Source organism: Phasianus colchicus, chromosome 16, assembly GCF_987193195.1.
Source record: "Phasianus colchicus chromosome 16, bPhaCol1.hap1.1, whole genome shotgun sequence".
In the NCBI taxonomy this organism is placed as follows: domain Eukaryota; kingdom Metazoa; phylum Chordata; class Aves; order Galliformes; family Phasianidae; genus Phasianus; species Phasianus colchicus.
In genome coordinates this window covers 3,239,568-3,265,455 of record NC_143451.1, presented here as the reverse complement: position 1 = coordinate 3,265,455, position 25,888 = coordinate 3,239,568, and the positions used below count along the sequence as shown (strand labels likewise).

The 25,888-nt window shown below is 51.6% G+C and overlaps 4 protein-coding genes across 9 annotated transcripts; 2 read left to right on the top strand and 2 right to left on the bottom strand.

The window, feature by feature from the left end:
• Window positions 1–72: 72 nt before the first annotated feature.
• On the bottom strand, window positions 73–4,911 carry NUBP2 (NUBP iron-sulfur cluster assembly factor 2, cytosolic). Of its 2 annotated transcripts, none has more exons than XM_031595347.2 (7): window positions 4,803–4,911; window positions 3,503–3,621; window positions 2,661–2,859; window positions 2,339–2,493; window positions 1,951–2,061; window positions 1,571–1,640; window positions 73–1,022 (listed from the first exon to the last, which is right to left on the bottom strand). In XM_031595347.2, the coding sequence occupies exons 1-7, from the start codon at window positions 4,819–4,821 to the stop codon at window positions 877–879; spliced, it is 819 nt and encodes a 272-aa protein (XP_031451207.2). In that variant the 5' UTR covers window positions 4,822–4,911; the 3' UTR covers window positions 73–876. The 2 variants fall into 2 exon arrangements, with proteins under 2 accessions (XP_031451207.2, XP_031451205.2); XM_031595345.2 differs by lacking the exon at window positions 4,803–4,911 and adding an exon at window positions 4,179–4,249.
• On the top strand, window positions 4,305–12,445 carry SPSB3 (splA/ryanodine receptor domain and SOCS box containing 3). 3 transcript variants are annotated; one of them, XM_031595341.2, is made up of 7 exons: window positions 4,305–4,411; window positions 6,204–6,352; window positions 8,514–8,691; window positions 9,474–9,661; window positions 10,359–10,461; window positions 11,012–11,137; window positions 11,423–12,445. In XM_031595341.2, exons 1-7 carry the CDS (start codon window positions 4,363–4,365, stop codon window positions 11,764–11,766), a joined length of 1,137 nt encoding a protein of 378 aa, XP_031451201.1. In that variant the 5' UTR covers window positions 4,305–4,362; the 3' UTR covers window positions 11,767–12,445. The 3 variants fall into 3 exon arrangements, with proteins under 3 accessions (XP_031451201.1, XP_031451200.1, XP_031451199.1); XM_031595340.2 differs by lacking the exon at window positions 4,305–4,411 and adding an exon at window positions 5,115–5,219; XM_031595339.2 differs by lacking the exon at window positions 4,305–4,411 and adding an exon at window positions 5,124–5,273.
• EME2 (essential meiotic structure-specific endonuclease subunit 2) lies at window positions 11,091–21,758 on the bottom strand. 3 transcript variants are annotated; one of them, XR_016471719.1, is made up of 10 exons: window positions 21,251–21,758; window positions 20,902–21,038; window positions 19,378–19,470; window positions 18,508–18,629; window positions 17,410–17,515; window positions 16,556–16,671; window positions 15,987–16,176; window positions 14,409–14,890; window positions 12,579–12,674; window positions 11,091–11,227 (listed from the first exon to the last, which is right to left on the bottom strand). XR_016471719.1 is itself a non-coding variant. In XM_090151627.1 (8 exons), exons 1-8 carry the CDS (start codon window positions 21,756–21,758, stop codon window positions 14,720–14,722), a joined length of 1,443 nt encoding a protein of 480 aa, XP_090007753.1. In that variant the 3' UTR covers window positions 12,547–14,719. The 3 variants fall into 3 exon arrangements, 1 of the variants encoding a protein (XP_090007753.1); XR_016471718.1 differs by having other exon boundaries at window positions 12,579–14,890; XM_090151627.1 differs by lacking the exon at window positions 11,091–11,227 and having other exon boundaries at window positions 12,547–14,890.
• NME3 (NME/NM23 nucleoside diphosphate kinase 3) lies at window positions 21,683–25,220 on the top strand. The gene is made up of 5 exons (XM_031595356.2): window positions 21,683–21,802; window positions 22,007–22,137; window positions 22,232–22,333; window positions 22,460–22,572; window positions 23,419–25,220. The coding sequence occupies exons 1-5, from the start codon at window positions 21,709–21,711 to the stop codon at window positions 23,534–23,536; spliced, it is 558 nt and encodes a 185-aa protein (XP_031451216.2). The 5' UTR covers window positions 21,683–21,708; the 3' UTR covers window positions 23,537–25,220.
• Window positions 25,221–25,888: the final 668 nt, after the last annotated feature.

Below are 25,888 nucleotides of genomic sequence, written 5' to 3'. Positions count from 1 at the left end.
TGAAGTGCTTTTAATACCAAGACTCAGCTACGATGAGGCCCAAAGCCATGGAAAACAACTCAACTCATAGACTTGTATTTTAAGAAAAATGTTTACTGTCTGGAACTTTAAAAAGTATTCCTGAGTCACAGTAACCCCTCAGCAGATCAAAAAAGGCATTGTTTCCAGTAGGGTAGGATGCAGACTTCAAATGGATGCTAGACCTCCTGAAGACACATGAAGCATATGCAGTGCCTCAGAGGCACACATGTACCAACAATTGGAGATTTCAGAGCGAGCTGGCTTGGCTCAGGTCCACACCACAGCATCCAGCTCCAGCCTGCCAGCTGCTGAACCAAGTAATGTATTGTGTCACGCAAGGAAAGCAGCAGAAGGCAGCAACACATGGAGCTACAGTACAGATGATTCGTACCATCTGAACTTGGCGAGGGAACATCCATCCCAACTGACGATGTTCACCAGTATAGCTGCATTCAGTCATCGTTAGCAGCACCGCAGAGCATGAGATGCTGTGGAAACAAGCTAGAGCTCCACAAATATCTGTGCAATAGCTGGTTGCAGAGGAAGGCACTGCATGAGGGGGCTAAAAACAACTGTACCATGTGGGCAGAGTGCTGCCACATTTAGAAGGCAAGAACCAGGCTGTGCATCCTCCGCGTGAGCAGAAACGCCCATGCAGAGCCTCTTTGGATGCGGAGAGGTAGAGCAGCACTTCCCTTTTTGAGTTGCCAAAAGAGGCACCAATGCTGTGCTCCTTCCTCCCTCTATCATCCCCCAGTGTAACAGCTCCATAGTTCAACAGCTTCTGCATCCTATTCCCCACCAGAATGGGCCGTCGGTGGTGCTGCCAGGCATGAGTCCAGCCCAAATCACTCCTCAGGAGCTCTGCTGCAATGTGCCATCCAGGATCTGCTGGGCAATACAAGTCAAGGCAGGGAAGGCAGAGCTCTTGGGAAACTCTTGGATGAAGTCTCTGCCTTCCTCCAAGCTCTGGCTGAGTTGGGGGTCCAGAGGAACAGAGCCTGAGGGAGAGGAGGAAAGGGGAGTGTGATTGCTTGTTCATCACAAGGCAAAGGCTTTGACTGAGGACTGAAGAGAAACTCCTGCCAGAGGCTCCAGGGGCAGCAATAAGAAAAGGCAACCACTCTCATCAGGCCCTCCTTCTCACATCTCTCTGGTTCTGAAATACCACCAGACCATGGCAACCTTTGTGAGACTCTCCTGCTCTGCTCCCAGCCCCATCCATAGGGCAGGTTCAGCCCTCAGCCCACATTTCTCAGTGCATTTCAGGAGGGCTGGGTGGCTTCAGGCTTGGTTGCTTGTCACCACAACGTTAGCAGCCAGAGGAGGCTCTGCTTATCACTGCCCCTGCTCTGGCAGGACTGAATGCCCACTGCGTTCAGCGTGGATGGTATAGAAGCAACTTCACCTTGCTTCTGACTAGCCTCAGGGGCTCACAGGGACTAAAAGCACAGCTCATCTGCACTGTTGACAGACTGTGCCCCTCAAGCACTCCCACAGCACCACACAAGATGTCACCAAGGAGGGCTCTGCTCCAGAGTCCACTCACCTAAAAAGGGGACCCCAGCATGTTTGGCCAGCTCTTCGCCTCCCCCTTTGGAAAAGATGTTTGTGCACTCCTGAAGGAGGAAGAAAACAGCAGTGAGTCATGAACCACAGCAGAGAGATCTGAGCAACAGGGCAGGCATTGCCTGTGTACAGGAGTACCAGCTCCCATCCACCTTCCTGCCACAAAGGACTGCCTTCTCCCATCTCTGTTTTGGAAAGAACCAATTCCTTCTTCCAGAGCTCATGCAGCAGCTGGCAGCTTCTCATCTCCCAGGTTCACGGCATCCTTGTGGCATTTCACTGATTTTCCACCTGAGGCACTGCAGCATGTGATACCCAGACATGAACAAGAACCCAAAACAGGCCAACCAATAAGCTCACCGAGCAGTGTGGGCAAACGAAACCACTCATGTTCTCAACAATGCCAAGAACTCGCAAGCCTGTCTTCTTGCAGAACGTCAGCTCTCGTCTCACGTCTCCCACAGACACTGCCTGCAGGGAGAACAGGTAAGGTCAGAGGTGTCTGTCTAGATGTCTGTCTGGAGCAGGAATGTACACATACACAAAACACGCAGGAAAATTGGTGATGGGGATTAGGAGATGCTCCCTCGCTATTGCTGGCCATAGCTTGGACCAAGTCCTCCACTTAGAGGAACTGCACACAGAGGCTGTCCTGGAGGATGGGTGACAGCATGATCTGGGGTGCAAAGTTCCCCACTAACTGTGTCCAGAAAGCGTGCTCCAGCTCAGCACCAGCAGGCTGCCCTACCTGAGGTGTGGTGACTAGGATTGCTCCCAGAGGCTTGTAGGGCCGCAGGGCCTCCACTGTAGAGATGTGTTCATCAGAGGTGCCTGGAGGTGTGTCCACGATGAGGAAATCCAGTTCTCCCCAGGCCACATCAGCAACAAATTGTTTTATTAAAGCTGCAAAAATAAAAGGTGTGTCATCTGAATGCCCTGAACCAAACTCAGGGAAGACAGCCCTGCAGAACAAGGGTCATGCCCCCAAAGAATGACTTGCCCGTGGCAGGAGCCAGAATCACCTCCAATAGAGTTTGTAAGAACATTATAACACTGAAATACAACTGTACCATTTTTCTTAGGTCCTCTCCACACCACAGCATCATCTGGCTTCTCCAGCAGAAAGCCAATGGACATCAGTGAGATGCTTTTCTCCTGGTCCACAAAGACTGGCACCCAGCCGGCGTCACACTGGTGCACATCACTGTCCTGCACCTTGAACATGCGGGGTATGCTGGGGCCACACAGATCCACATCCAAGATCCCCACCTGCAGTGATGAAGCAGAGCCACTCAGATGGGCCTGAGCACAGTCTCAGCCCCCAGTTCTGTTTCCTCCCCAGAAAAGAGGAGGCAGCATTCTCCACTGTGCCAGGAACCAAAGCAGCAGGTTTGAAGCACAACTTCAAAGAGTTGCTTCAAGTTTTGACTACTGTCCCAACCTCCTTCCCTTCAAGGAAACATCTCCTAGGTATTTACAAGCACACTGGGGAAACTTTTATTCATGGGGGGATCCATCAGAACCTCAGAGGGATTGGCTCCACAGAGCCTTTATGAAGTCCTCCTAGAAACCAGCCTGCCATAGGTGCTCTCTGTGCCTGAACCACCACTGTCCTTCAGCTTGCCCACCTCACTCCATAAAGGAGCATGTGTCACCATACAAACCAACAAGTCATTTCTCAGCATCCTGGTTTCAAAAATAACAGTGAAAGAAGTTTTAGATAGCATTAGTCTCTTGGATAAAGGGAAAAGGAACTGCACTGTTAGCTGTGTTGAGCTCTTCTAAATCAAGAAAGCACAGACCATTGACAGAGGATCTTTATGTACATGGGTGGCATGGAGGACAAAGAGGATCATGCTGAGGTGATGTCGGAAAGATCAGCCACAAATCAGCATCCCAGCCCTTCACTCACCTTCTTGCCCGAGTGCCGCAGTGACAGAGCCAGCTCCGTGCTGATGGTGCTCTTCCCCACACCGCCCTTCCCAGAGAGCACCAGCAGGATGTGCCGCACACCGCCCAGGTTGCTTCTCTCTGGGATAAGGGAGAGCAGGGACAAGCTTCAGGAAACAGCACAACAAGGGGAAATGAAGTTGAATGAGGGCAGATTGAGATTGGATGTCAGGGGGAAGTTCTTTGCTATGAGAGTGGTGAGGTGCTGGAACAGCTGCCCAGTGAGGCTGTGGATGCCCCGTCCATCCCTGGAGGTGTTCAAGGCCAGGTTGGATGGGGCCCTGGGCAGCCTGGTCTGATATTAAATGGGGAGGTTGGTGGCCATGCATGTGGTTGGGGGTTGGAGATTCATGATCCTTGAGGCCCTTTCCAACCCTGGCCATTCTATGATTCTTCAGAGCCCCTTCTAAGAAGGGTAATGAAGAGGAGTAAAAAGGTGCGGAGCGCTTTGGCTGCCCGAGGAGTAGAGGAAGAGCTCTGCGATGACCTCAGCTCTCGGGCAGCACAGCGATGGGTGCCGCGGGGCTCCGTCATGACCGGTGCTGAGTGGGGCGGGCCGGGAGGCGGCGGTGGGCTCAGCCCGTGGCGCTTCCCCGCTCCGTGCCGCGCTGCTCTCCGGCCCGAACCCCGCTTCTCACCGCGCCCGTCCGCCTGGATTTCCCCAAGGTCCTGGAGCAGCTCAGACCAGGGAATTGCAACCGCCAGCACCGGCCGGGCCCGCGTTCCCGGGCGCCCCGTCACCGGCGGCAGTTGAGTCACCGGCCCGCCCCGTGCCGGGCTTCGCCACAGAACCGGCATCGCACCGGCGCCGCAGCGGCGGCCATGGAGCCAGCTCCCAGCACGGCTGACCTCATCCGCGCCTCCACCGAGGGTAAGGGCACGAGGGAACCGGGAACGGGGCGGGATGGAGGGGAGACGTGGAGCGAGAAGAAGGACGCGGAAAGGGTGGCACGGAACCCCGCAGGGCGGCGGCACCAAGAGCCCCGCGCCAGGCCCGGGCGCGCAGCGCTGCCCATGGGGAACCGGGCCCAGCCGCCTCAGAGCCCCACCAGGCCCCGGAGCTGAAAGGCCGGAGCTGCGGGCACACGGGGGCCACACGGGGGCCACGCGGGGGGCACGCGGGGGGCACGCGGGGGCCACGCGGGGGGCACACGGGGGGCACGCGGGGGGCACGCGGGGGGCACACGGGGGGCACGCGGGGGGCACGCGGGGGGCACACGCAACCCAGAGCGCCGGACCGACCGCAACCCCGCGCCGCTCACCCGCCGCCACCTCCTCCATGCTGCTGCGCGGCGCAACGCTCTTCCGCCTTTCGCCGGTTAAGCCCCGCCCCCCTCCGACTGGCAGGCTCCGCCTCCAATGACGGGCCGCGCCCTTCCCAGAGGCCCGCCCCTACAGGCCTCGTGGCCAGTCACAGCCGCTCCCCTCCCACTCGCACCAGCCAATAGACTCTGCGCTTTCTCGTCCGCGTTAGCCACCCAATAGCGCTGCTCCTGTGAGATAGACAAACAGCGCAGCCAATGGCGTCGAGCTATCCGCGGGCTCACCCGACCGCTTGTCCCTCAGCCATGAGCGACGGGACTCTCAGCCAATTGCAAAGCAGATCCGAGCAAAAGTAGCCAATAAGCGGCTTGGAAGGCGGCGCTCTGAGCGGATTGTTTATGTCCCGGGAGGGGAAAGTAGGTCGGAACGCGGCGGCGGGGCCGGGCCGAGGTGGGCCCGGAGCGGGGCCGGTGAGCGAGACTGGGGCTGGGAGGGGGCCGAGCAGGGCCGGAGCACGTAGGGCTGCGCTGCGGGGCTCTGAGCGTTGCGGCCCGGTCGCGCTTCAGCGGAGGGAGCGGAGGCCGTGAGGCAGTGCGGCCTTTGGTGCGGCCTTGACGGGCCCGGAGCCACTTTGGGACCCGTCTGTGAGCTGCGGGCCTCGGGGAGGCGGGAGAGCCGCCCGAACCTGAAGCTCTGCTCCTCGGGAGCGACGGCAGCTCTGTGCGGCCGGCTGGGCCCGGGCCTGGCTGCTGCTCCGGCGGTGCGGGAAGGAGAACGGGAACCGCACGGTGGGGAGGTGGGGTGTGGTGTGGTGGGGGCTGAGCGAGGGCGGGAGGAGATCCGGCTGTGCGGGTGTTGGCCGTGGGGAGCTGATTTCTGCAAAGGAAGAGTGAAAGGGAGCGTGGTGCCTCTCGACACAGAGCTGTGATGGGGTGGCTGGGAGCTGGTTTGGCCTGTCGGGGTGGGAAGGAGGCTGTGGAAATCGGGTCTGCGTAATATCTCTGTCTGGGGCACGCAGTTGCTGCCTGCTGTCCTTGAGGCGGGTCAGGACAGACCCGTTTTCCTGCCAACAAACAGAAAGTTGTCTGTTCCTCACCACAAATGCTGTTAGGAAAGCGTTCTCCAAGTAGGCGGCCGCTCAGAGGTGAGCAAGCGGTGTTCCCAGCAGCAGAGCAGTGCAGAGAAGCTGTCCTTGGTATTCAGACCTGGCGAACAAGAGAAAAGTTTGCAGAGGCTCATAGTGGAGGAGGAACTCGTCCTGCTGTCCTGCCTATCAGATGTGAATTGTGCTGCTACGCTCTCGGGCAGTACAGTGCACTGTGGAGGGCTGAGCCTGAGCAGCGTGTAGGGGGGAAGGGAGCCATACTGGTATGTGTAACCTCCTCTCCTCACCCCCACAGCCTACCTGTCCCAGATTGCCATGGCACGACGCACGCGGAGCAGCCGGGCCTGGCACTTTGTCCTGAGTGGGGTGCGGCGTGAGGCCGACAGCCGGGCGCTCGCTTTGGCCACAGGAGCACGAGGTTGGGGCTATGACTCCGATGGGCAGGTAGGCACACAGCTGGCTGTACCCAAAAGAGACTGATAGGAGGCTGTCGGATGAGACAGGGGCAGATGTTGCTTCCCTCAGGCTGTAATGTGGGGCTCACGGCATATCTCCCCATGGTAGGGCTAGCAAGGCTGTCCATAGCCCTGTACCATAGCCCTGTGCCCTTATAGAATCATAGAATCACTCAGGTTGGAAAAGACCTCAAAGATCATACTACCCAACCACGATCTAACCATACTACCCAACCACGATCTAACCATACTACCCAACCACGATCTAACCATACTACTCTAATTCTAACAGCTCTCCCCTAAATCATGTCCCTGAGCACCGCATCCAAACGGATTTTAAACACATTCAGGGATGGTGACTCAACCACCTCCCTGGGCAGCCCATTCCATTGCTTAACCACCCTTTCTGTAAAGAAGTTTTTCCTGATATCCAACCTAAACTTACCCTGGCACAACTTGAGGTCATTTCCCCTTGTCCTGTCACCAGTGAGAAGAGGCCAGTCCCACTCTCTCTGTAAGCATCTTTCAGATATTGGAAGAAAGCAATAACATCTCCCCTCAACTTCCTTTTTCCCAGACTAAACAGCCCCAGTTCCTTCAGTCTCACCTTGTAGGCCACATTTTCCAGACCCTTCACAAGCTTTGTTGCCTGTGGGCCAGAAGACTGCTCTGTACTACAGAAGACTGCTCATTCAACTATGTACATTTAAAAAGCATATATAGTGTGTGTGTAGTATACATACACAATGTTTAAAAAATATTTTTTAGTTATCAATCTAAAATATGCACTGAACTGAATCAGTTCTCCAGTCTGGTTTGCTGTCTTTTGGTTGTCATGCAGTTGTTAGCTGCTGTTGAAGAGATTGTGGGCTGCTCCAGTCTGTGAAATTACGGTCTAAAAGAGAATTAGAATTCTCTTGGCCATCCTTCACCCTAGTTTTAGTGCATGAGTTCTGTTTTCCACACTGTGTGTGCAGCAGTGAGGAAACAGGGAACTGCTTCTGAAGTTTCAGAGCCAGGCTAAAATACTACAAGATCACTGCCCAAGCATGGATTTGTCCAGGCAGTGCTCTCTCAGAAAATGTCAGTAGAGCTTTGTATTTCAGCCAAATTTCTAGATAGTGGTAATTAGGAAGGGCCAGCGAAAGATATAAATCAAACTTTCTAATCTGCAGTGGGAGAAGGAGGTGGTGAGTGGCAGACAAGTAAACCTGAGTCATTTGTCTTGTTACACGGCCACAGCACTCTGAGTTTAAAGGATTTTTATCTTTAAATACTGATGACAAAATCTGCCATGATCAATTGCCACCTGCTATGGGGGTGAATAGTGTCTGATCAGTGTGTAACCTCAGAGTAACTTGCTGAGATCTGCGCTGAGCTACATTGGGTGAGAAGGAACCTCCTGTAACACATGGGGTCAGACAGGGCTCTTACAGCATCCAGTGCAGGCACACTTTGGTCTCTGGGTGTGGAGGAATAGAAAATCCAAGTTCTTGTGTTCATACATAAAAGTAAACAAAAGCCTTTAAATCTCTCACTAGGTTCCCTGCAGGCTCATGTGTAGTGTTGGCAAGAGGAACTGCAGTCTTACTGCTTAACTGCTTCTCTTTTGTTCTGCCCTCTCCCCTTTCTGGCCTCCTTTCCCTTTTCCTCCTCATCTCTTTGGAGTGGTGTTTTTCAATAGTGTGGCCTTTCCTTGGGGAAGACACAGCACCCTGTGGAAATGTACAGGTTCTGTGTACAGCCATTTGCATGCACATTTTTTTGTGGTGCCTTGACTGGCATCCCCAGCTGCCTGTAACCTGCATGCTGAAAGCCATCACTCTAGCACAAAGTTTTCTTAAAAATGGGTGTTAAAGAGCTGTTTGGGCTGTCATGCTACTTGCACCTCTCCCCATCTCTTTGATGCTTAGAAGCTGTGAAGGCACAAAAGACATACTGGGTTCCAACATAGGGCAGTTAGAGCTCAGCCCTTCACCCTCCTGCATGGCAGGCCAGGCTGAGGCACAATGCAGCAGTGCTGCCACTGGCTCTGGCATGAGCCTGGGGATGTCCCCATGCAGCTCTGCAGAGCAACCTGACTGCAAGGAGAGCCCAGCTTTGCAATCTGGGGACACTTGGCAGTAATGTTTCTCTGCTCTCTGCTGCAGCACAGCGACTCAGATTCGGAGCCGGAGTTTTCCACCCTCTCGCCTTCCATCCCGAGTGCCATCCCCGTGACTGGAGAGTCCTACTGCAACTGTGAGAACCAGAGTGAAGCTCCCTACTGCTCCAGCCTGCATGCCCTCCACCGTGTCAAGGACTGCCAGTGTGGCGAGGAAGATGAATGTAAGGAAAGGACTCCCAGAGCGCCTTTCAGAGTCCTCTGGGGTGTGAAGTGGGAGGAGTCCTGGTGTGGAGGCACAGGCTGCACTTCTGCATGGATCACTGCTGTTCCACAGGGCCCTTATCTCTGTCCCGGTGCCTGATGCTCCTTTGTTTACATCTCAAGGCCACGTAGCCCTTAGGAAGATTATAAGCACATGTCTTCTGTTGTGCTTCCAGGGCTGAGTGCTGAACTTGTTAATGCGTCAGGGTTCACCTTTGGAGACCTGAGTTCAAATCCAGCTGAGGCTGCTAGTAAAGTCAGCTGCTGTGGCCACAACCCTGTTAATGCTGATCCCGAGTGCAGCTGGCAGGGCACTTGAGTGTGCAGCAGGGTTTCCTCAGAGTAGACAGGAAAGGCAGGTGAAGAGCAGGTCTAGGCTGACTGAGAAAGCCCCAGAGCACAGCAGAATTGTTGTAGCTCTTGTGTTTTGTCTTTAGTCCCTTGGAAGGACAAGAAGTGATTGTGATTCCCTCAGGAAAAAAAAAAAAAAAAGAAGGTCTGAGGAGCCTTGTTAGAACTGACAGCAACAGGAAGGAGAGAGCACTGAACCATCCCTACTGGGAAGATGCAGAATAGTTCAAGCCTTAAATATGTACACAGCTTAGGATTTAGCCTGATTTAAAATAAATAAATAAATAAAGTCTTGATGGGCCTTTATAACAGTTGTCCATCTGTGTTTCACTTGGGAATATCTCCCTGAAGGCCTGTGTCCATCCTTCTCTCCTGTGTCCTTCCTGACCAGATTTTGACTGGGTATGGGATGACCTGAATAAGTCAACGGCCACCCTGCTGACCTGTGACAACCGCAAGGTGAATTTCCACATGGAGTACAGCTGTGGCACTGCGGCTATCCGGGGCAACAAGGAGCTGGCAGACGGGCAGCATTTTTGGGAAATCAAGATGACCTCTCCAGTGTATGGCACAGATATGGTACGTAGAACCAAGTTGCTTACAGGCACTTAGAAATGCCTTGTAGTCTCTGAATGGGATAGCAAACTTCCTTCAGTGTTTCACCTTGGCATCCTCACTTAGCAGAAAGAAAACTGAAGCTGGAAGGATAAGCAGTTTTAGGCCAAAACCAGAGGAATTGTGACTAGAATCTGATTTTCCTGCTTCCCTGGAGATTACCAGCAATAAACTTAACAAGGACTCTGGTCAGGCTGTGCTGGTGTTCATCCTCAGCCTGGGGAAGCATCCAGGCAGGCTGTGGTTGGCAGTTCTGCTGGGTGTGCTGGGGTGTGTGCTGCTCAGCTCGGTCACTTCCTGCCCCTGAAGCTTCACCCCTGCAGGGCTGGTGTGTGTTCAGCTGTGGCACCACTCTGTGGCTTGTGGCCACAGTCCAGCCTCACTTTCCACCATTAACATGGGCCACAGCCTTGTTAGCTCCCTTGGTTCTGCTAAGGCTGCACCTTGTGGTCTGGCTCCTGGGCTCTGTAATGCAGCGCTGCCCAAACCTTTCAACAGAGAACTGAAACGTTCAGCTTAGCTTTACCAGAACCTCTTGTTAGGCTGTGCTGAGCGAAGGAAGGGAGACCTGGAGTCTCAGTTGTGTTTTGTTGCTTTAGAAGCATTCTGTGCTCCTGCAGATAGATGCTAAGCTTGTGTTCTTCTTGACTTTGCCTCCCAGATGGTGGGAATTGGGACATCGGATGTGAATCTGGACAAATACCGCCACACCTTCTGCAGCCTGCTGGGCAAGGATGAGGACAGCTGGGGACTCTCTTACACAGGTAATGCAGACAGGGCAGTGTTAGGGGGAGGACAGCTGAAATGTTAGCAACAGGTGCTCAGGTTTAAGAATTAAATGGTCTTAATGGGACCATGGCCAAAAAGGCCACAGGGCCTGTGAATCCCTTAGTTAATTACAGTGGGAGCTGCTGCCTGTTCAATTCACCTGCGCACCTACAGGGCTTGCCTAAGCATCATACTGCATAGGACAGGCTGCTTCTTGCTTTCAGCTCGTGGAGCCTTACCTGCATTTTGCAAACCCTATGCAACCAGCATGTGAATTTTCAGGGCCTCTGGACTGCAGTTTGCATGCCAGTGATTCAGGATTTCAGTGCAGCTGCTTGGGGTCTGGTATTCCAAAACCTCAGCTTCCCTCTTTTCATCATATGCTCTGAGTGGGGGGGTGTGGAGGGAGCAATGAGGAGATGGGGGGGATTTTGTAGGTGCTGACCGAGACTGTACCAGTGGGAGCTTGCAGGGAAGTGTCTTGAGAGTTGGGGTGAATTTGTGAAGCGCAGACTTTTTGCTGAATGCAAGGTTTATTGTTTTAAGGACTACTGCATCACAAGGGTGACAAGACAAACTTCTCCTCAAGGTTTGGCCAGGGCTCCATCATTGGGGTGCATCTGGACACGTGGCATGGAACACTCACGTTCTTCAAAAACCGCAAGTGCATTGGTAAGAGCAAGGGCAGCTGCAGCAGGCTTCAAGCACAGGGGCAGAATGGGGGAGCACTGCAGCTGTAGTTGAACTCTGGTGGCAGCTGGACTGCAGGATAAAACAGTAGCAAATAAAAGATCAAGACAAATTGAGTGGGGCAGAGTTCACATTTGTTTAACAGATTTGGATTTCAAATGCCGTTTTCCAAGTGTTTTCTGACAGCTTTGTGGAGCTCAGGGTGGGTGGGAGGAGTGAGATCACCTCATCAAAACTATTGTGAATCCTTGGTGTTGTCCCCTGCAGGAGTTGCAGCTACAAAGCTGCAGAACAAGAAGTTCTACCCCATGGTGTGCTCGACAGCAGCCAAGAGCAGCATGAAGGTGATCCGCTCCTGTGCCAGCTGCACGTCTCTGCAGTACCTGTGCTGCTACCGCCTGCGCCAGCTCCTCCCTGACTATGTGGACACGCTGGAGGTGCTGCCATTGCCACCAGGACTCAAGCAAGTGCTACACAACAAACTGGGGTGGGTCTTGAGCATGAACTATAGCACATCAAAGCCTTCCTCCTCGTCATCAGGAAGCGACTCAGATAGCTCCTGTGGCTCAGATGCAGAGGCTTGCCAAAGGAAGAGGTGCAGGAGGACATGATGTCTCTTCAGACGGACTGCTTTGAGGGAGTCGGGTGGGGTTTTGTTGTGCTGTCTGTGAAGGCAGCCCAGGCCTGACACACCTGTTTCTTCACGGGGACATCTATTTCTACCTGTTTATGAAGATTTCTCTTGTGCTGATTGGAATCTGTAGCCTGAGCATTCATCACTTGCATTGAAAATACCCGCTGACCCAAAGAGGTATCAGCTCTGTGAAATACATAAACTGCAGCCAGATACCTGAAGTTAATCTGATGATATGAAAGCCATCACCTCCCTCTGAAGAATCTCTCTTTGCTGTAGACTGTCAGTGGAGGTGAGATTTAAGGTGGCTTCTCAATCTCAAAGCACACTTCTTGCAAACTTAACTTGATTCATCAAAAGACAAAATGAAAGACCAGCACCCTTCTCCCCCGCTCCTAACTGCTGTGCATTGGTTTGGTATCTGCAATGAATTCATCACGCTGTGGGGCATGATTGAACTGCAGCATTTAGGGAAATGGGCTCTGAGAGATGCACCTGTGCCACTTGTGAAAGAGCAGTTACTTAAGAGAGTTGAACTGTTAGTGATCTTTCTTGAGCACCCCCTCCATGACTTTAATTGCTTTGCATGTTGGCTACTGCTGCTTCTCCTGTATCAAAGACTGTATTAAACTGTAATAATAAAAGTATAAACTATCTTTCATTCCTCCTAGGACCTTTAAAGGCAAGAATCTGAACGTGCTTGTCAAAAATAACCACATAAGTACAGCTAGAAGCCTGGAGATGATATTTTAAATGCAGCATTTGTTTGTCAGATCTAGATGGGGTTACCTTGCCTCTGCCACATCGAGGGTCCTTGTACTGCTCACTGGAACATCAGAGCCAGGCCTGGATGGAGCTCCAGCAGTGCCATGCCAATGCTTGTAGCTGCAAATGGGAAGGAAAGACTGCAGTGTTTTATTAATGTGTGTGTTCTGACAATTTGCATTCAAGCAGCCCTAAATACCCACCCCAGAGACAGAAAGTCAGAGCAGTTTGTGTGTAGGACAGCCACTAACAGACTTGTGTATTGCCTACAGCCGGCCCCTTCTTGTATGTGCTGAGAAGCAGTGTTGGACTGGAGCCTGGAACAGTGAATAATCCAGCAGTGGCCTGGCAGCACTGCCAGCAAATGGCACGCAGGAGAGTGAGCCTTCCTGCTTTCTCACGTTTGAGCTGCCCTAATATTTCAGACAGGAAAGAGGAAGGAAAAGCACCTTAGCTGCTCCTTGTGGATTAGGCCACAAGCACTGGCTGGGCACAAACTGTGCTGAGGGATCAAGTTCTGAGTGGTTCTTCTTGCCAGCTTCCATTGTGCTGTCAGGACAGGCTGGCTCAGGGGACCCAGCCCAGAGCCGATGCAGCTGGAAGCCCTTGAAATAGCCACATCTGGCAGTTCAGCTTCCCCTCTTTCTCCCCGTCAGTGCTGAAGAAGCTGCTGGGAGACCAAGTGGACAGGCACAGCCAGGGTAGGGAGGAGCACAGCACTGTGGGCCCGTGGCAGCCTGCTGTTGCAATCCCCTGCAGTCAGTCTGTCCTCCTGCAGTATTGCATGCCAGCATAATTGCGAGTCCTTAGATGAACACATCACTGCATTTCAGGATGTTTTTCTATGGCCCTTAAACTCTCTTCCAGTGAGTGGTGCATTTACAGATGATTTAAGCTGGTGCCATCAGCCAAGTGCAAAGGTTATTGCAAACTGGGGGAGGGTTGAAATAGGTGAGATGGGAAATGCCTTTCAGCTTGTGCTCTTCACAGGCTCTCTCCCAGCACTGCAACTGGGAATGCAGGTAGCCACCTGCTGTCTTTTCTCCTGGCCATTACAGACCTGCAAAGGCTTCATGCAAAGCTTTTTGCTCCCCATGACTGTTCCTTTCCTTCTCACATTGTGAATCTTTAAGCAAAGATGGCTCTTGCCTCTCTGTTTACAGGCTCTGAATGAGAACCTTAATTAAATAGGACAGGTTCTCTGTCAACCCATCTGTAGCAGTGCTCCCGCCAGAAAAAACAGCCCTGCTGGATTTCTCCTCCCAGGAACTAATTCAAGCATTAGCAGATGGAACCAGAAGAATCACTGGCAAGGAGGAGCTATATTCTGAGGGTGCCCTCCCACCTTCACAGCACTGGTTGGTGTCGCTTGGAGCTGTATTTAATGAGAAGAAGCTCAAGGGGTTTCTGTGTCATTGTGAAAAGCTGCAATTAGCAATACCAAATCCTCAGAGTTTTGGGGTTCCTGATCCCTACTGTCCCTATTGCAACTATTTCCAAAAAAGAAGCTCAACATTTGCTTTGGCAAAAGAATCCCATCTTAGACCATCATTTCACACAGAGCTTCTGGAGCTTATCTGGCATTTCCTTATGTTGGGAGCTTAGCCAACAGCCTCTCCTGCCTTGAGCTCCATGCACCCCAGGCTGTGGTTTCTCTCTGGCCAGCTGGCTTTGACAGTTGATGAATGTTTTTCTAAGCAAGTCCAGCAGGACCCACCTTCCTGAAGAAACCACAAGCAAGACCTGCAGTAGCAGGACCAAAGAATCAGCAGGCAGGAGGACAATAAAAGTCAGGACGTTGCACAAAGTATTTAGCTCATTCAGTAACATACCTGACAGGCAGCACAGACTTACCACACAGTTATGTCAGCAGAGGAACCAATCCACTAAGACTTGGAGCTCCTGCTCGAAACATGCCTTAACGCTTTAAGGAGACAGGCAGAGGGATATAAAGCTGTGGCAGCTAAAAGAGGAAAGGAGAGCCAAGGGGCTGAAGAAAGCATCTATAACAAGAGATTTATTGATGTGCAAGTCTATTTTGAAACAGAACCAGCTGCTTCCACAGGCTAGGCTCCCAGCAGCACTGCCATGCCAGAGGCAGCTCAGCAACTGCTGAGTTCAGTAGAAGAAAATATTGAGGCCGACTGACGTGGTTCCTGGTCCCACTATACAGTCAGGTCCAGGATAAGGTCGGGGTTGGTGGAAACCATGAAGAGATAGATGCGGCGGGATAAGTCTGGCCCAACACGGTGGTCTTTCCCACTGATGTCTGATTTCACAGGGATGTTACTCAGCAGCAGTAGTCTCTCATCTTCTGTGCTGCATTCTTCGTAGGCCTTCAAGCACACACAAGAATGAAGCAGTTAACATAGATGCTCTAAGAGAAGACCCTACTCTCCACTGAGAGGCTCAATCCCATCAGTGCAGTGAGGATCCCTGTCTAAGCATTCACCCAAACACGCAGGCATCAGAGGATAAAACTCAGAAGAATCAAGATCCACAACTTGCAAGCAGGCCTCACACACATTCTGATTTGTGTGTTGCCCCTTCAGTATACAAGGAGATAGCTTTTCTTCTGAAGAGGGTATGCTAGGGGCAGAGATCAAAGATCTGGGAGAAGAAAAGTAAAAGAGAATATTTGACTATGTAAGACTTAAACAGAAAAAAAGAAGGAAAAAAGTTCTGTCAGTTTCTGATCTAACGGAAACAGCTTAAGTGATTCATGCTCATCTCAAATGGAAACAAGCACTTGTTGACAAAAAAAACCAACCAAACCTGTCTTCATAAAATAGCTAAGCTGCTGTCAGAAGGGTCAGACAACATCCTTTTCTAATCCTGATCCTCCAGGAGTAGGGAGAGGGAGATTTTAGTGAGCTAGGTCAGCTCCCTCTATGGTCATATGAAAAGCCAGGAAGGTTTTGGACTGTTCACCAGCAGCATAAAGACAGCTCGGATGTCCTGTGATACTCCCTCACAGCCCACAGGGACAACACACGTGTTCTGCTAGGGAGCGATTCAGAATTGTCCAACTGTAAGGCAGCCACCTGTGACATCATCCATCTCAAACAAAAACAAGCAGAGCCAATGGACAGACCATGTTGAACAAGGGCAATGGGATGCATACAACAGACCCTCAACTGCACTGGCTGGAATGGACAAGCAAAAATGCAAATACACTTCAAGCTGATCCTGTTTGGTGACATGAAGGTAAAGAGGCCAGGAAAGGCCATGAGTAAGTAGCTAGTACTGAAACAAAACTATGGTTTAAGTCAAACACCCACCATCACCTTTCTGGAGAGCTGATTTCACACTCAGAATTTGTTTGCTCCATCAACAAAGACCTCTAAGTGAGGAAACACGCGGCACCCCTCCCTGCCATCATCTTCCATGCAGCAAGATTTTAACAGGAAACCAAGGGATTTGAGGACTTACCTGTACCAGGAGGCCAGGGGAAGGATATGCTTCTGCTATTGCTGCTGCTGTTGCAGGGCTGACTCTGTTAAACTGCTGGATTTGTCTCTTCCAGACCTGCCATAGCCCTGCACCATCCTTCTCCACTCGCAACCCCTTGCCCGAGACCCCAGCAGTGCAGAAAGACAACTCTTGCATCTCCAGCTGACTCCTGGAGAAAAGACAGACTGCTGAGAGCAAGAACAGGGAACAGTGTGTGGGCAGTGAGCTTCCTTCTAAAACCTCTCTCTTCAGGACTAGTATTTTTTCCTCAATATTTTCTTTCCTTCCTTGGAAAGCTTCAGAACATCTTGGTGCAAAGATTTCCCTAAGGTTCTCATTTTTCTCTCTTTTCTTCATGCAGAATCACAACTGTATTCACTGTGAGATTAGTTGATTTCCAGCAGCACAGAGGACTGAAAATGATCTAGTCCAAGCCCTAACATCAACCAAAACAGACTGACAGTCACTGGTAAGCGTTCCTGTAGCTTCTAGTGAGGTTTTTCAAAGCTCTGGGCTTTAAACTTGTCCAGTTCAGCAATACAACTCACTTGTACGGGCGCCTTGCTATTGCCTTAGTCAGCGCAGAGACGTGCTCACCAAATTCCTGCCATGTGTCTAGGAGCTGTACATCAATGTTACCCCAGAGCTGGAGCACCACCTGTGCCTGGAAGAGAAATGAGAGTGGTGAAACACGTAAGATGCCAACTAATGGGACAGAAACAGGGTCAGGAGGGCCAGGACAACCTGAGGCCCTCATCCTCCTTCATAAACATGCTCCAACTTCAGCCAGCAGTGCTGCTGTCAGCTCTGACCACCAAAAGCACTCAGAGATAGGAGCAAGGAGAACACAGGGGTACACCACATCCTTCAGCAGAATGAAGATGGGGCGGGAGGGGAGGGAGGCTGGAATGACTGCATGAGCTCTGTTTACAAAGAAGAGTACTAAAGCCTGCTCATCCTTCTTAGCTCCCAGTAAGCCGGCGGGTCATCATCCCCCTTTGGGACGTACCCAGGCAGGGCAGGAATTTAGTTTGAGGGATATCCTGTTTGACCTAGTTTGTGACAGCTGTGCTATCACAAGGAGTGCTTCCGCTCTGCTGTGGGACACAGGCTTTGCAAGACAGAGGCCTGAGTGAGAACCAACAGCAACTTTCACAGCTAACGAGGCAGCTTTTGTTGGGGCTGGGGAGGGGAGGCAGGATCAGATCCAAACAAAAGGCTCAAACCCATGCTCATGGTCAGTTAGGGTGAGGGAGCATGCACATGGATGCAACTTGATCCAAGCAAGCCATCACCTTCCTTGTCAAGCATTCATTATGCAGAAGGGCACACCAGTGGGAGCCTTTTCCATACAGCTCAACCATAGGTAACATAAAACTTCAAGGGGCATGAGAAATTCTACCTCCAGTATTTCCTGCTGAGTCATGAACAGCTCTGGGCCAGGCTGGGATCTGGGACTCCGCTTTCCGGGGCTCAGTGCCTGCCACCCATTCTGCTTCTGGTTACACCTATAAGCAAGACACACAGCTCACACTTATGTACTGCATATTCACATCTCAGGCAGTCTGATAAAGAGGAAAATGTCACTTAATCCACCCACATTTGCTACCTTCCAGTCAGACTTGATGGTGGAGACAAAGCTCCCCGGTGAGGCAGCACTGCTACCACTGGCACACTGCTGCAGTTCTGCATGTCACATGCAGCCCCTATGTGTCAAGGACTGCAGATCTACATGTGAGCTGGAGGGAACTGGCTGCAGAAGAGAAGACAAGACCCAAAACTAAGGCAAATGCTGCTTGGTTCCCTTGATGGCAGAACTCAACAGGCCACGGCTGATTATTTAAAAACATAACACACTTGGTAAAAAGTATCCTCACAGACTTAAGTGAGAAAGAGCCCAGGAAGTGGTGAAACAAGAGCTCTCTCTTGGGAAACGCTCCAGAAAGGATAGGACAGGACAGACCTAGCTACTGCAGCTGATTTGATGTGGGAGAATCTGGACAATTACACTATCACCATGAAGAGGAAATTTCTCTGCTGTGCATGTACATGGACAGTAAGCACTCAGGCACTGGGAGCAACACATGAATGATACATTCCAGGAACAAGATGAGGGCTTCAGGCACCAAACATCTCTCCCTGCTTCATGAGCTGCACACTTTGCTGAGAACAGAAAGGCACTGCAGCGCTGCTTGGTGCACAGGCAGATACAGCAGCAAGAGCTGTATCACTGCATCCCTCTGTCTGGTCCTGAGTGTAGTCTTACCCACAAACACCTAACTACAAAATCCTTAGTCTGCTCTAAATCCGTCTGCAAAGTATATCCACAAGACAGTAAAACTCAAGTCCTCTTGAGCACAGACCTTGTGATTTATAGCCCATGCTGGCACCAAGCTCAGCAGCTCAGCCCCAGACACGTCCCTCCTGCACAGATGCTTTTCTCCACCCATGGCAAACTTCCCAGCCCCGCTGCTCCCCACACATTCCCAGCACATCCCACCTGTAGGCATCCAGCCCCACGACAGCCAGGCTGTAGGTTTTAGTGGAGGAGCACTCCAGGCTGGCCAAAGGTAACACTTGGTTCAGGTCAGGCTGACTCCCTGACGAGGCATCAACAAAAGTCTGAAGCGAGACAAATCACACCCAAGTCTGTAGCAGTTTTCCTCTCTGAAACAAACCCTCCCTATCTCTGGCTGGACAGCAGGAGACTTCCAGGACAACTTTCATCACTGGAAGCTGGCAGCAGCCAGTCTTTGACTGCAGCTGAGAGTGCTGCCTTTGGGCAGGCGCAGCATGCCACTTCTGCCAATATTCAGGTTTTTTTCTGGCTCACCTTTCTCCCTGGAGCGTTAGCACTGACCTTCTCACAGGCACTGGCTATTCTAGCCTCTCCTTCTCTATTCTCAGACTGCGCTGGATGGCCTCTGAACTTCTCAGGGCAGAAGCACAGGCTGCCTAGATAGGTATAAATAAAACACTGCATGACTGCACGCACATGAACTAACCACTAAATTCTCTGCTTCCAAATGCAAGCATTTCTAAGGACTGCTTACTTTGATTGTTTCTTTCAAGCATATCTTTTATAAGCACAATGAAAAGGGAAAAGCTAAACACAAGGAAAGGCAATCCTCCCAAGGCAATCCTGCCCAATCCTCCTCTGAAGGAAAGCAGCATCCTGTAGTGGGTTAAAAGGCAAATGCCTGCACGTTATCCCTAGAGACTATTGCTGCACTCTCACACAGGTTCTCTGCTGCACTCTGTAACACAGCTTTGTTTCAAGGTGGAGCAATAGTAGTTATGATTGAACTGTCCCTTGCCTCCCATGTTCACCTGGCACTCTGCATGGGTCTGGCTCAGAGATCTACATTACCTGGGTTAGGGAATAGAGACGCTTTAGAAAATCTGCTGGCTCCAGCAACACCAACACCTCCTTCTCCTCTTCAGTTTTCACCACACAGTCATCCTAAAGAAGAAGAAACAATTTCCAACACATGCAAAAACCAGCATGTCTCCACCTATGCAGTGCCTATGCTTTTAGGAGCTCTAACGCTCACAAGGCCATGTTAGATTCAGCTGAGACAGAGTTATTTTAATTCATAGTGTCTGATATGATGCTATGTTTTGGTTTTAGAAGAACAATGCTGATAACACACCAATGTTTCTAGTTGTTGCTGAGTAGTTTTGTATAGAGGATATAAGGATGTTTTAGTATTCTCAGCTTCTTCTATTGTCCTGCCAGTGAGGGGGACAGGGGAGCAGGAGGAGCTAGAAGAGACAGAGTAAGGACAGCTGACCTGAACTGGCCAAAGGGATATTCCATACCACATGATGTTATGTGGAAGGAAAGTATGAAAAAGGGAGGAGTTCAATGGGTGGCCTGCTGCTGCTCGGGGACTGGTTGGCAGGTGAACAATTGTTTGTGAATCACTTGTTAGACATATATAATTATTATAACTGTTATTCTTTTTCTCCTCTTTCTTTTCTCTAACCCAGCCCACGAGCTCAACTTTTTTTTTCCCCCAGATTCTCTCCCCCAAGTCCACTGGGAAGGGAAGAAGCAAGCTTAGCCACCTGCTGGGTTAAACCACAGCAGTGCTATGCTGGTCAAAGCCCACTGCTGAGCTGAAAGGGAAAGAACTTTCCCACACAAGCAGATCACCAAAGGTGCAATAACTGACCTGGTGAGGAAAGCAGTGACAACTGCAGAAATTGCCATCTAAGCCAAAAAGACATAAAACAGCTCTGTCTGCACCTCATAGTCATCATATGACCACAAGAGCCAAACTACAGTTCTGCCTCTATCTGAAATTCTTATAGTGGGGGTGAGGACAAGAATAGCCTACCTTTGTGACTACAAGGTTTTAGACAGCATCTACTAAAGCCAAACTGAAAAAGGCACAGTATGTGGTACCAGGAGGAACCTGCCCTCTTTAAGGTTCCCAGCAAGCAGGATTCAGAAAGCAGTCGCTAGAGTTTCAAAGCTGGGGGCTCTGCAGCAAACTTGCCCAGCCTTTTCCAGCCATGCAGATGCTGCCTGTGACAGCAGGCCATACGCAAACATCTGCTCTGGAAAAGCTGCTGCCAACCTAACTAATATCTCTGTATTAATAACTTGTGGTCATTTCAGTCTTGCTTACTACAGATTTCCCAGACTATCACTGGATGCACACATGCCTAAACCAATCATGTGTAGATACGTAAAAAACACTGGCTTTAGAATAATCTGAATGACGACCAGTTCCAGCTCTACTTCTGAACTATCTGTGGTCATTGGTAATCAGCATGCCTGAGGCTGCTGCTGTCAGCACCCAGGACGAAAAGCCAAGTCAAAGCTTTCTCCCCACAAAACATCTGCTGTCAAATTACATTTACAACAGAGAAGATGACGACTCACTGGGGCAGATGGAACGCTTGGCATATTTCTCCTCCAGGTTATGCTGCAGGGAATTGCCTGAGGCTCAAAAGAATGTTTACAGCCCAGGGAACTCAAAGCCTCGATCCAAACATCTGAGCCAGGATCTTCAAGAAAACCTGTGGAGAAATAAAGATCAGCCCTGAAATAAGAAAAAGAGCTGCTTTATCTGTGCTAATACTAACGGCACTGCTGCTCCTCCACAGCAGCCCAGCACGATGTAACCCCACCAGCAGCCGAGTGAGGGGTGTTGGCCTGGCCGAGAGCCGCTCAGCAGGCAGCAGCAGCACGGGGCTGCCCTCGGCTCTCCCCGCCAGGCCCCGCAGCCCACCTGGATCCACGCACACCTCCAGGAGCCGCAGGCAGCGCTCGGGCCTCAGCAGCCGCCATGCCGCCGCCGCCTCCCGCTTCTCCAGCGCCTCCCGCTCCTTCCTCCGCTGCCGCTCACGCCTCTGGGCCTCGGCCTCCCCGGCCGCCCTCCGCCGCTTCGGCCGTACGGCGGCTGCCGCCGGAGAAGAGCCCTCCGGAGCCGGGATGGGGCCATTAGGCTCGGGCTCAGCCTCGGGTTCGGACTCGGACACCTCCCACGTCGCCTGGGCCCGGCGGCACCGCTCGCTGCCCGCCATGGCCGAACCCCTCAGGCTCCGGAGGCCCCAGGCCCCGCTAGGCCGCACCCGTTGCCATGGCAGCAGCGGAGCGCCCCTCCCTCTAAAGTCCCCGGCGCCGCCCCTCGGCCGCAGCACAAACGTTCCGGTGTGGGTGAGGGGGGGGACTCTTTTCTGCGGACACATGAGCGGAGGGAGCGGTTCCTTTAAGAGTGTCGCCGCCGCCGCCGCCATGATCTGCTTGGTGCTGGCTGTCTTCGCCAGCGTCTTCCATAGCGGTAAGGCCGGCGTCCTTCCTTTTATCCCAATTCTCCTTTCCCTCCTTTCCCCCTTTTTTATCTCTTCCATTACCCCCCCACCTTTCCCCTTCTTTCCCCCCCTTTTCCCCTCCCTTTTTCCCCCCTTCTTCCCCCACCCTTTTTTCCCCCTTTTCCCTCTCTCCCCTCCCTTCCCCTCCACCTGACACCCGTGCCCTCTCACAGCTCGCTCCGGTGTCTCCGAGCGCACCTTCATCGCCATCAAACCGGATGGCGTCCAGCGGCACCTGGTGGGTGAGATCGTGCGGCGTTTCGAGAGGAAGGGCTTCAAGCTGGTGGGGCTGAAGCTGCTGCAGGTGCGGGGGTCTGGCGGGGCCCTCGGTGCGCCCCCGGACGCAGGAGGGGTTCCATGCCTTGTCGGCAGGCTGCAGGGCTGTGTGTTGTGTGCAGGCTTCGGAGGAGCTGCTGAAGGAGCACTACATCGACCTGCGGGACCGGCCCTTCTACGGCCGCCTGGTGAAGTACATGAGCTCGGGGCCCGTGGTGGCTATGGTGAGTATTGGGGGGAATGGGTGAGCAGGGCTCCATCTGAGGGCCTCTGGGTGCTGTGCTGATATAGAGGATGCGGTTTGATTTCAGGGTGAGCTGTTGGAGCTGATTCTGTTTGCTGTTTTGTAGGTGTGGCAGGGTCTGGATGTGGTCAGGATGGCACGCACGATGATTGGAGAGACCAACCCGGCTGAGTCCAAGCCTGGCACCATCCGAGGAGATTTCTGCATTGAAGTTGGCAAGTGAGTCTGTCTTCTTGTGCCCTGAGTGTTGCTGTGTATACCTGTCCTTGCATTCCTGCCCAAGCCATGCGAGGCTGCATCAGCAGAACAAAGTTCAGATCATTCAGGTATTGACATTGGACACAGTGACCTGGGTTGGTTTTGCCAGAAGGGAGCAGGTTGGGTTTAGTTCTCTCATGCTTCCCGAGGCCTCTTCTCCCTGCAGCTGAGGGGTTTGCTTGACAGGGAATCAGGACTGTCAGGCTGTGAAAGAGGAGCCCTCTGAGCCCTCTCCTGGAGGCTACCCAGCTCTGCCGGGCATTCAAGTCTGAAACAAAAGCCAAGCTGCAGTTCTGCAAGCATAAGGGCTTCTCGCCACTGCGTATTGTCCAGTGGTGACCTCTAGTGGCTGCAGCTGAGCCTGGCTTGTGGTAGTTGCTCTTACTAACCTTCCTGGCTTAGGTTTTCGTTCCTTCGTGTCTGACACCAATTCTGCTTTATAGGACCTACTTTCACTGAAAGAAGTGAGAAATCTGGAGGCAAATCAATGGCAAACCTTTAAAACACACAATAAAAATTCCTCAGATAAACTGCCACTTGCAGCTCCTTTGTAGCACATAAATAATTTCTCCATACAGGAGGGAGGGTGCTGGAAATTGACAGCTCCTACACATCCTAAGCCACGTTCACTAAGCCATGTTCTCCTGAGCAAGAAGGAGAGCTGTGTGATGGGAAAGAATACTGTACAATGTGACTGGCCTGGCAGGCTTAATTAAATCAGTTGGAGTGAAAGTTTCCCAGCTGCAGCTTCCCTCCCCAGTCTTTCTCTGCTTACTGCAAGCCTGATCTCTTTCTTGTTCCCCACAGGAATGTGATTCATGGCAGTGACTCGATTGAGAGTGCCCAGAAGGAGATCTCCCTCTGGTTCCGCCCAGAGGAGCTGATGTGCTGGGAGGATGCAGCTGAACGATGGATCTACGAGTGATGATACAGCCTGAGGGAAGTACATCTTCCTAACTTGGACACGGGGCATCTTCATTAGTTCCATTTTGGCCCCTCAGGCTGGCTGTGGATTCTGCTGTGATATCACATGCTGGGAATTTCTCTTCTGTGTGTCTGTGGAGGGGTCCTGGGAGCTGGTCTTTATGTTTGTAACTCAGCAGTTCAGCTCCCTGCATAGTAGCTTTTTTTTTTTTTTTTTTTTCCCCCCCCTCCATCTCCTGTAGTAAGTAGTTAAAGTTGCTGCTCAGTTTGCTGCAACATCCCAAAGTCCTTAAGTGGCTCGAGGTGATTTATAAAGGAGAGTGAAAGCTGGGCTCTGTGCCTGTCAGTGTGCTGGCAGGCCTACCAGGCACAGAGGGACACGTGCTCCTAGCCCTGGGGAGGTGCATGCTCACTGCAGGGTACAGGCACTGTCATCCACCTGCATTTTGGTGCAGTCCATCACCAGAGGCTTTTAAAGAAGTGAGCTGCTGTGGTATAAAGTAGAAAGTGCAGAGGCTGGTGACCAAGGCTGACCCAGCCTGGTGACGCTCATCACTTTAATGTGTCCCTTGTGTGCAGGGCAGAAGTGGCCTCTGGAGGATAAGGCTCAGAGGACATTAGTCAGGCTCCTGCTGTGAGTTTTCACCTCTGGAGGCTTCCTGACTTTCTGTGCCAGCAAGGCCTGTTGCTAGAGAGGCTCAGAGCCACTTGTTTGAGTGTGTTCCTGCGTCCTTCACTCCCGGGTCCCATTTTTGCCTGCTGTCCCTCTTTGTTTTCACACCACTGTCCATTTCACTAAGCTGTTTCTGAGCCCTCTGCACAGCCTGCCAAAATATAAAGGCAGTGAGTGGCACTGCATTCTGCTGTGGAGCAGGGGTCTGGTGAAACCTGAGGGAACAAGGGTTTTGTTGCATGTAGGCTGAGATACTTTGCTTGTGTTCTGCAAGCTCATCTCCCTCTTGAGCTAGAAAGATTTGTATCTTATGGGGAATGAGTGCAGTTCCCCAGCTCCCACTTCTACCTGCAGGCTGGCCTGGGGTGGTGGGACTGAGCAGAGAAATACAAGGAGTGATGGAGAGAAGGGATTCAGGGACTTCTGTGAGTAACTGTGGCTTTCCTCTGCAGTCCAGTGACAACACACAGCGTTTCTGATAGCTACAGCATCTCATGCCTTCAGGGCCTTCTCCAAATAGTTGGTTACAGCTCTAATCATCTTAAGAGATTGCTTGTTCCCATAAATCATCCATGTGTTTTTATTTATAATAAACTCTGGAGAGTTCCATCTCTTCTGGTTGTTGCTGGGGGAGTGGGAAGGTGGCTCTAGGTGAGTGCTCACAGGAATGTGAGCTAGTGCCAGTTTTTCTGATGGAACTGTGCTGCTAGTGGTAGCTTTTTTTTTTTTTATTGCCCCAGAGATGCACAGGCAGGGCAACTAATGGGGCCCCAGTTTGTCAAGACATTAAGATAATTCAGGAAGGTGATTATAAGGGAACTTGTATTCAGATGCATTGTATTCTGTGCTTTCAGATTAACAAAAAACAACTGGTAACTAGCAAAGGCAGTCTGCAGTCTTATTCCTAATTTTCACTACCTTCCTATTCTGTTGCCTCATCTGTTGTCACATGCATTTCCTAAGTTATTTGACAAAATAAACCTGAGCTTGTTTGAACACCTGGGACCTGGAAGATCAGTTGTTCTCATATCCCTGTGCTGATGGCTGTGGTTGGGCAGTGGCTGAAAGAATCCCTCTTTCTACATTTTATTTCTGGTTCTGGAGGAAGCAATGGATCATACTGTCCTCAGGAGCATGTTGGCCATGGGACCAAACTATCCCGTTTGGACTCCTCAAGAAGGACCTGAAGGAATGACATACAGCTGTGCTGGGGAGGATTAGGAAAAGGTTCTGCACCAGAGAGTGGTGGGCACAGCCCTGAGCTGCTGGAGCTCACAGAGCATTTGGACACCACTCTCAGATGTAGGGTTTAGGTAGTCCTGTGCAGAGCCAGGGGTCGGACTCAGTGATCCTTGTAGGTCCCTTCCATTCACAGGATATGACAAAATGTTGAGGGAACTGGGCTTGTTTAGCTTGGAGAAGAGAAGGCTCTAGGGAAATCTCACTGCGGCCTTCCAGTACTTGAAGGGAGCATTTAAACAGGGAGGGGAACAGCTGTTTACGAGGGTGGATAGTGACAGGACAAGGAGGAATGGTTTTAAACTGAGACATGAAAGGTTTAGGTTGGATATGAGGAGGAAGGTTTTCACCCAGAGGGTGGTGAGGCACTGGAACAGGTTGCCCAAGGAGGTTGTGGATGCCCCATCCCTGCAGGCATTCAAGGCCAGGCTGGATGTGGCT

What these genes read in the sequence shown, in the direction of transcription:
- SPSB3 (XM_031595341.2), top strand. Translation starts at nt 4,363, where the DNA reads ATGGAGCCAGCTCCCAGCACGGCTGACCTCATCCGCGCCTCCACCGAG. An exon ending in GCTATGACTCCGATGGGCAG is followed by an intron (nt 6,353 to 8,513) that starts GTAGGCACACAG and finishes TCTCTGCTGCAG; the next exon opens with CACAGCGACTCAGATTCGGA. An exon ending in CAAAAACCGCAAGTGCATTG is followed by an intron (nt 11,138 to 11,422) that starts GTAAGAGCAAGG and finishes TGTCCCCTGCAG; the next exon opens with GAGTTGCAGCTACAAAGCTG.
- NUBP2 (XM_031595347.2), bottom strand. An exon ending in TGCGGCACTCGGGCAAGAAG is followed by an intron (nt 2,860 to 3,502) that starts GTGAGTGAAGGG and finishes TCATCACTGCAG; the next exon opens with GTGGGGATCTTGGATGTGGA. An exon ending in TCGTTTGCCCACACTGCTCG is followed by an intron (nt 1,641 to 1,950) that starts GTGAGCTTATTG and finishes TTCCTCCTTCAG; the next exon opens with GAGTGCACAAACATCTTTTC.
- NME3 (XM_031595356.2), top strand. Translation starts at nt 21,709, where the DNA reads ATGAGCGGAGGGAGCGGTTCCTTTAAGAGTGTCGCCGCCGCCGCCGCC. An exon ending in CGGGGCCCGTGGTGGCTATG is followed by an intron (nt 22,334 to 22,459) that starts GTGAGTATTGGG and finishes GCTGTTTTGTAG; the next exon opens with GTGTGGCAGGGTCTGGATGT. An exon ending in TTCTGCATTGAAGTTGGCAA is followed by an intron (nt 22,573 to 23,418) that starts GTGAGTCTGTCT and finishes TGTTCCCCACAG; the next exon opens with GAATGTGATTCATGGCAGTG.
- EME2 (XM_090151627.1), bottom strand. Translation starts at nt 21,758, where the DNA reads ATGGCGGCGGCGGCGGCGACACTCTTAAAGGAACCGCTCCCTCCGCTC. An exon ending in CAAGCGTTCCATCTGCCCCA is followed by an intron (nt 19,471 to 20,901) that starts GTGAGTCGTCAT and finishes CTTCTTCTTTAG; the next exon opens with GATGACTGTGTGGTGAAAAC. An exon ending in CTCAGCAGGAAATACTGGAG is followed by an intron (nt 16,672 to 17,409) that starts GTAGAATTTCTC and finishes TTTCTCTTCCAG; the next exon opens with GCACAGGTGGTGCTCCAGCT.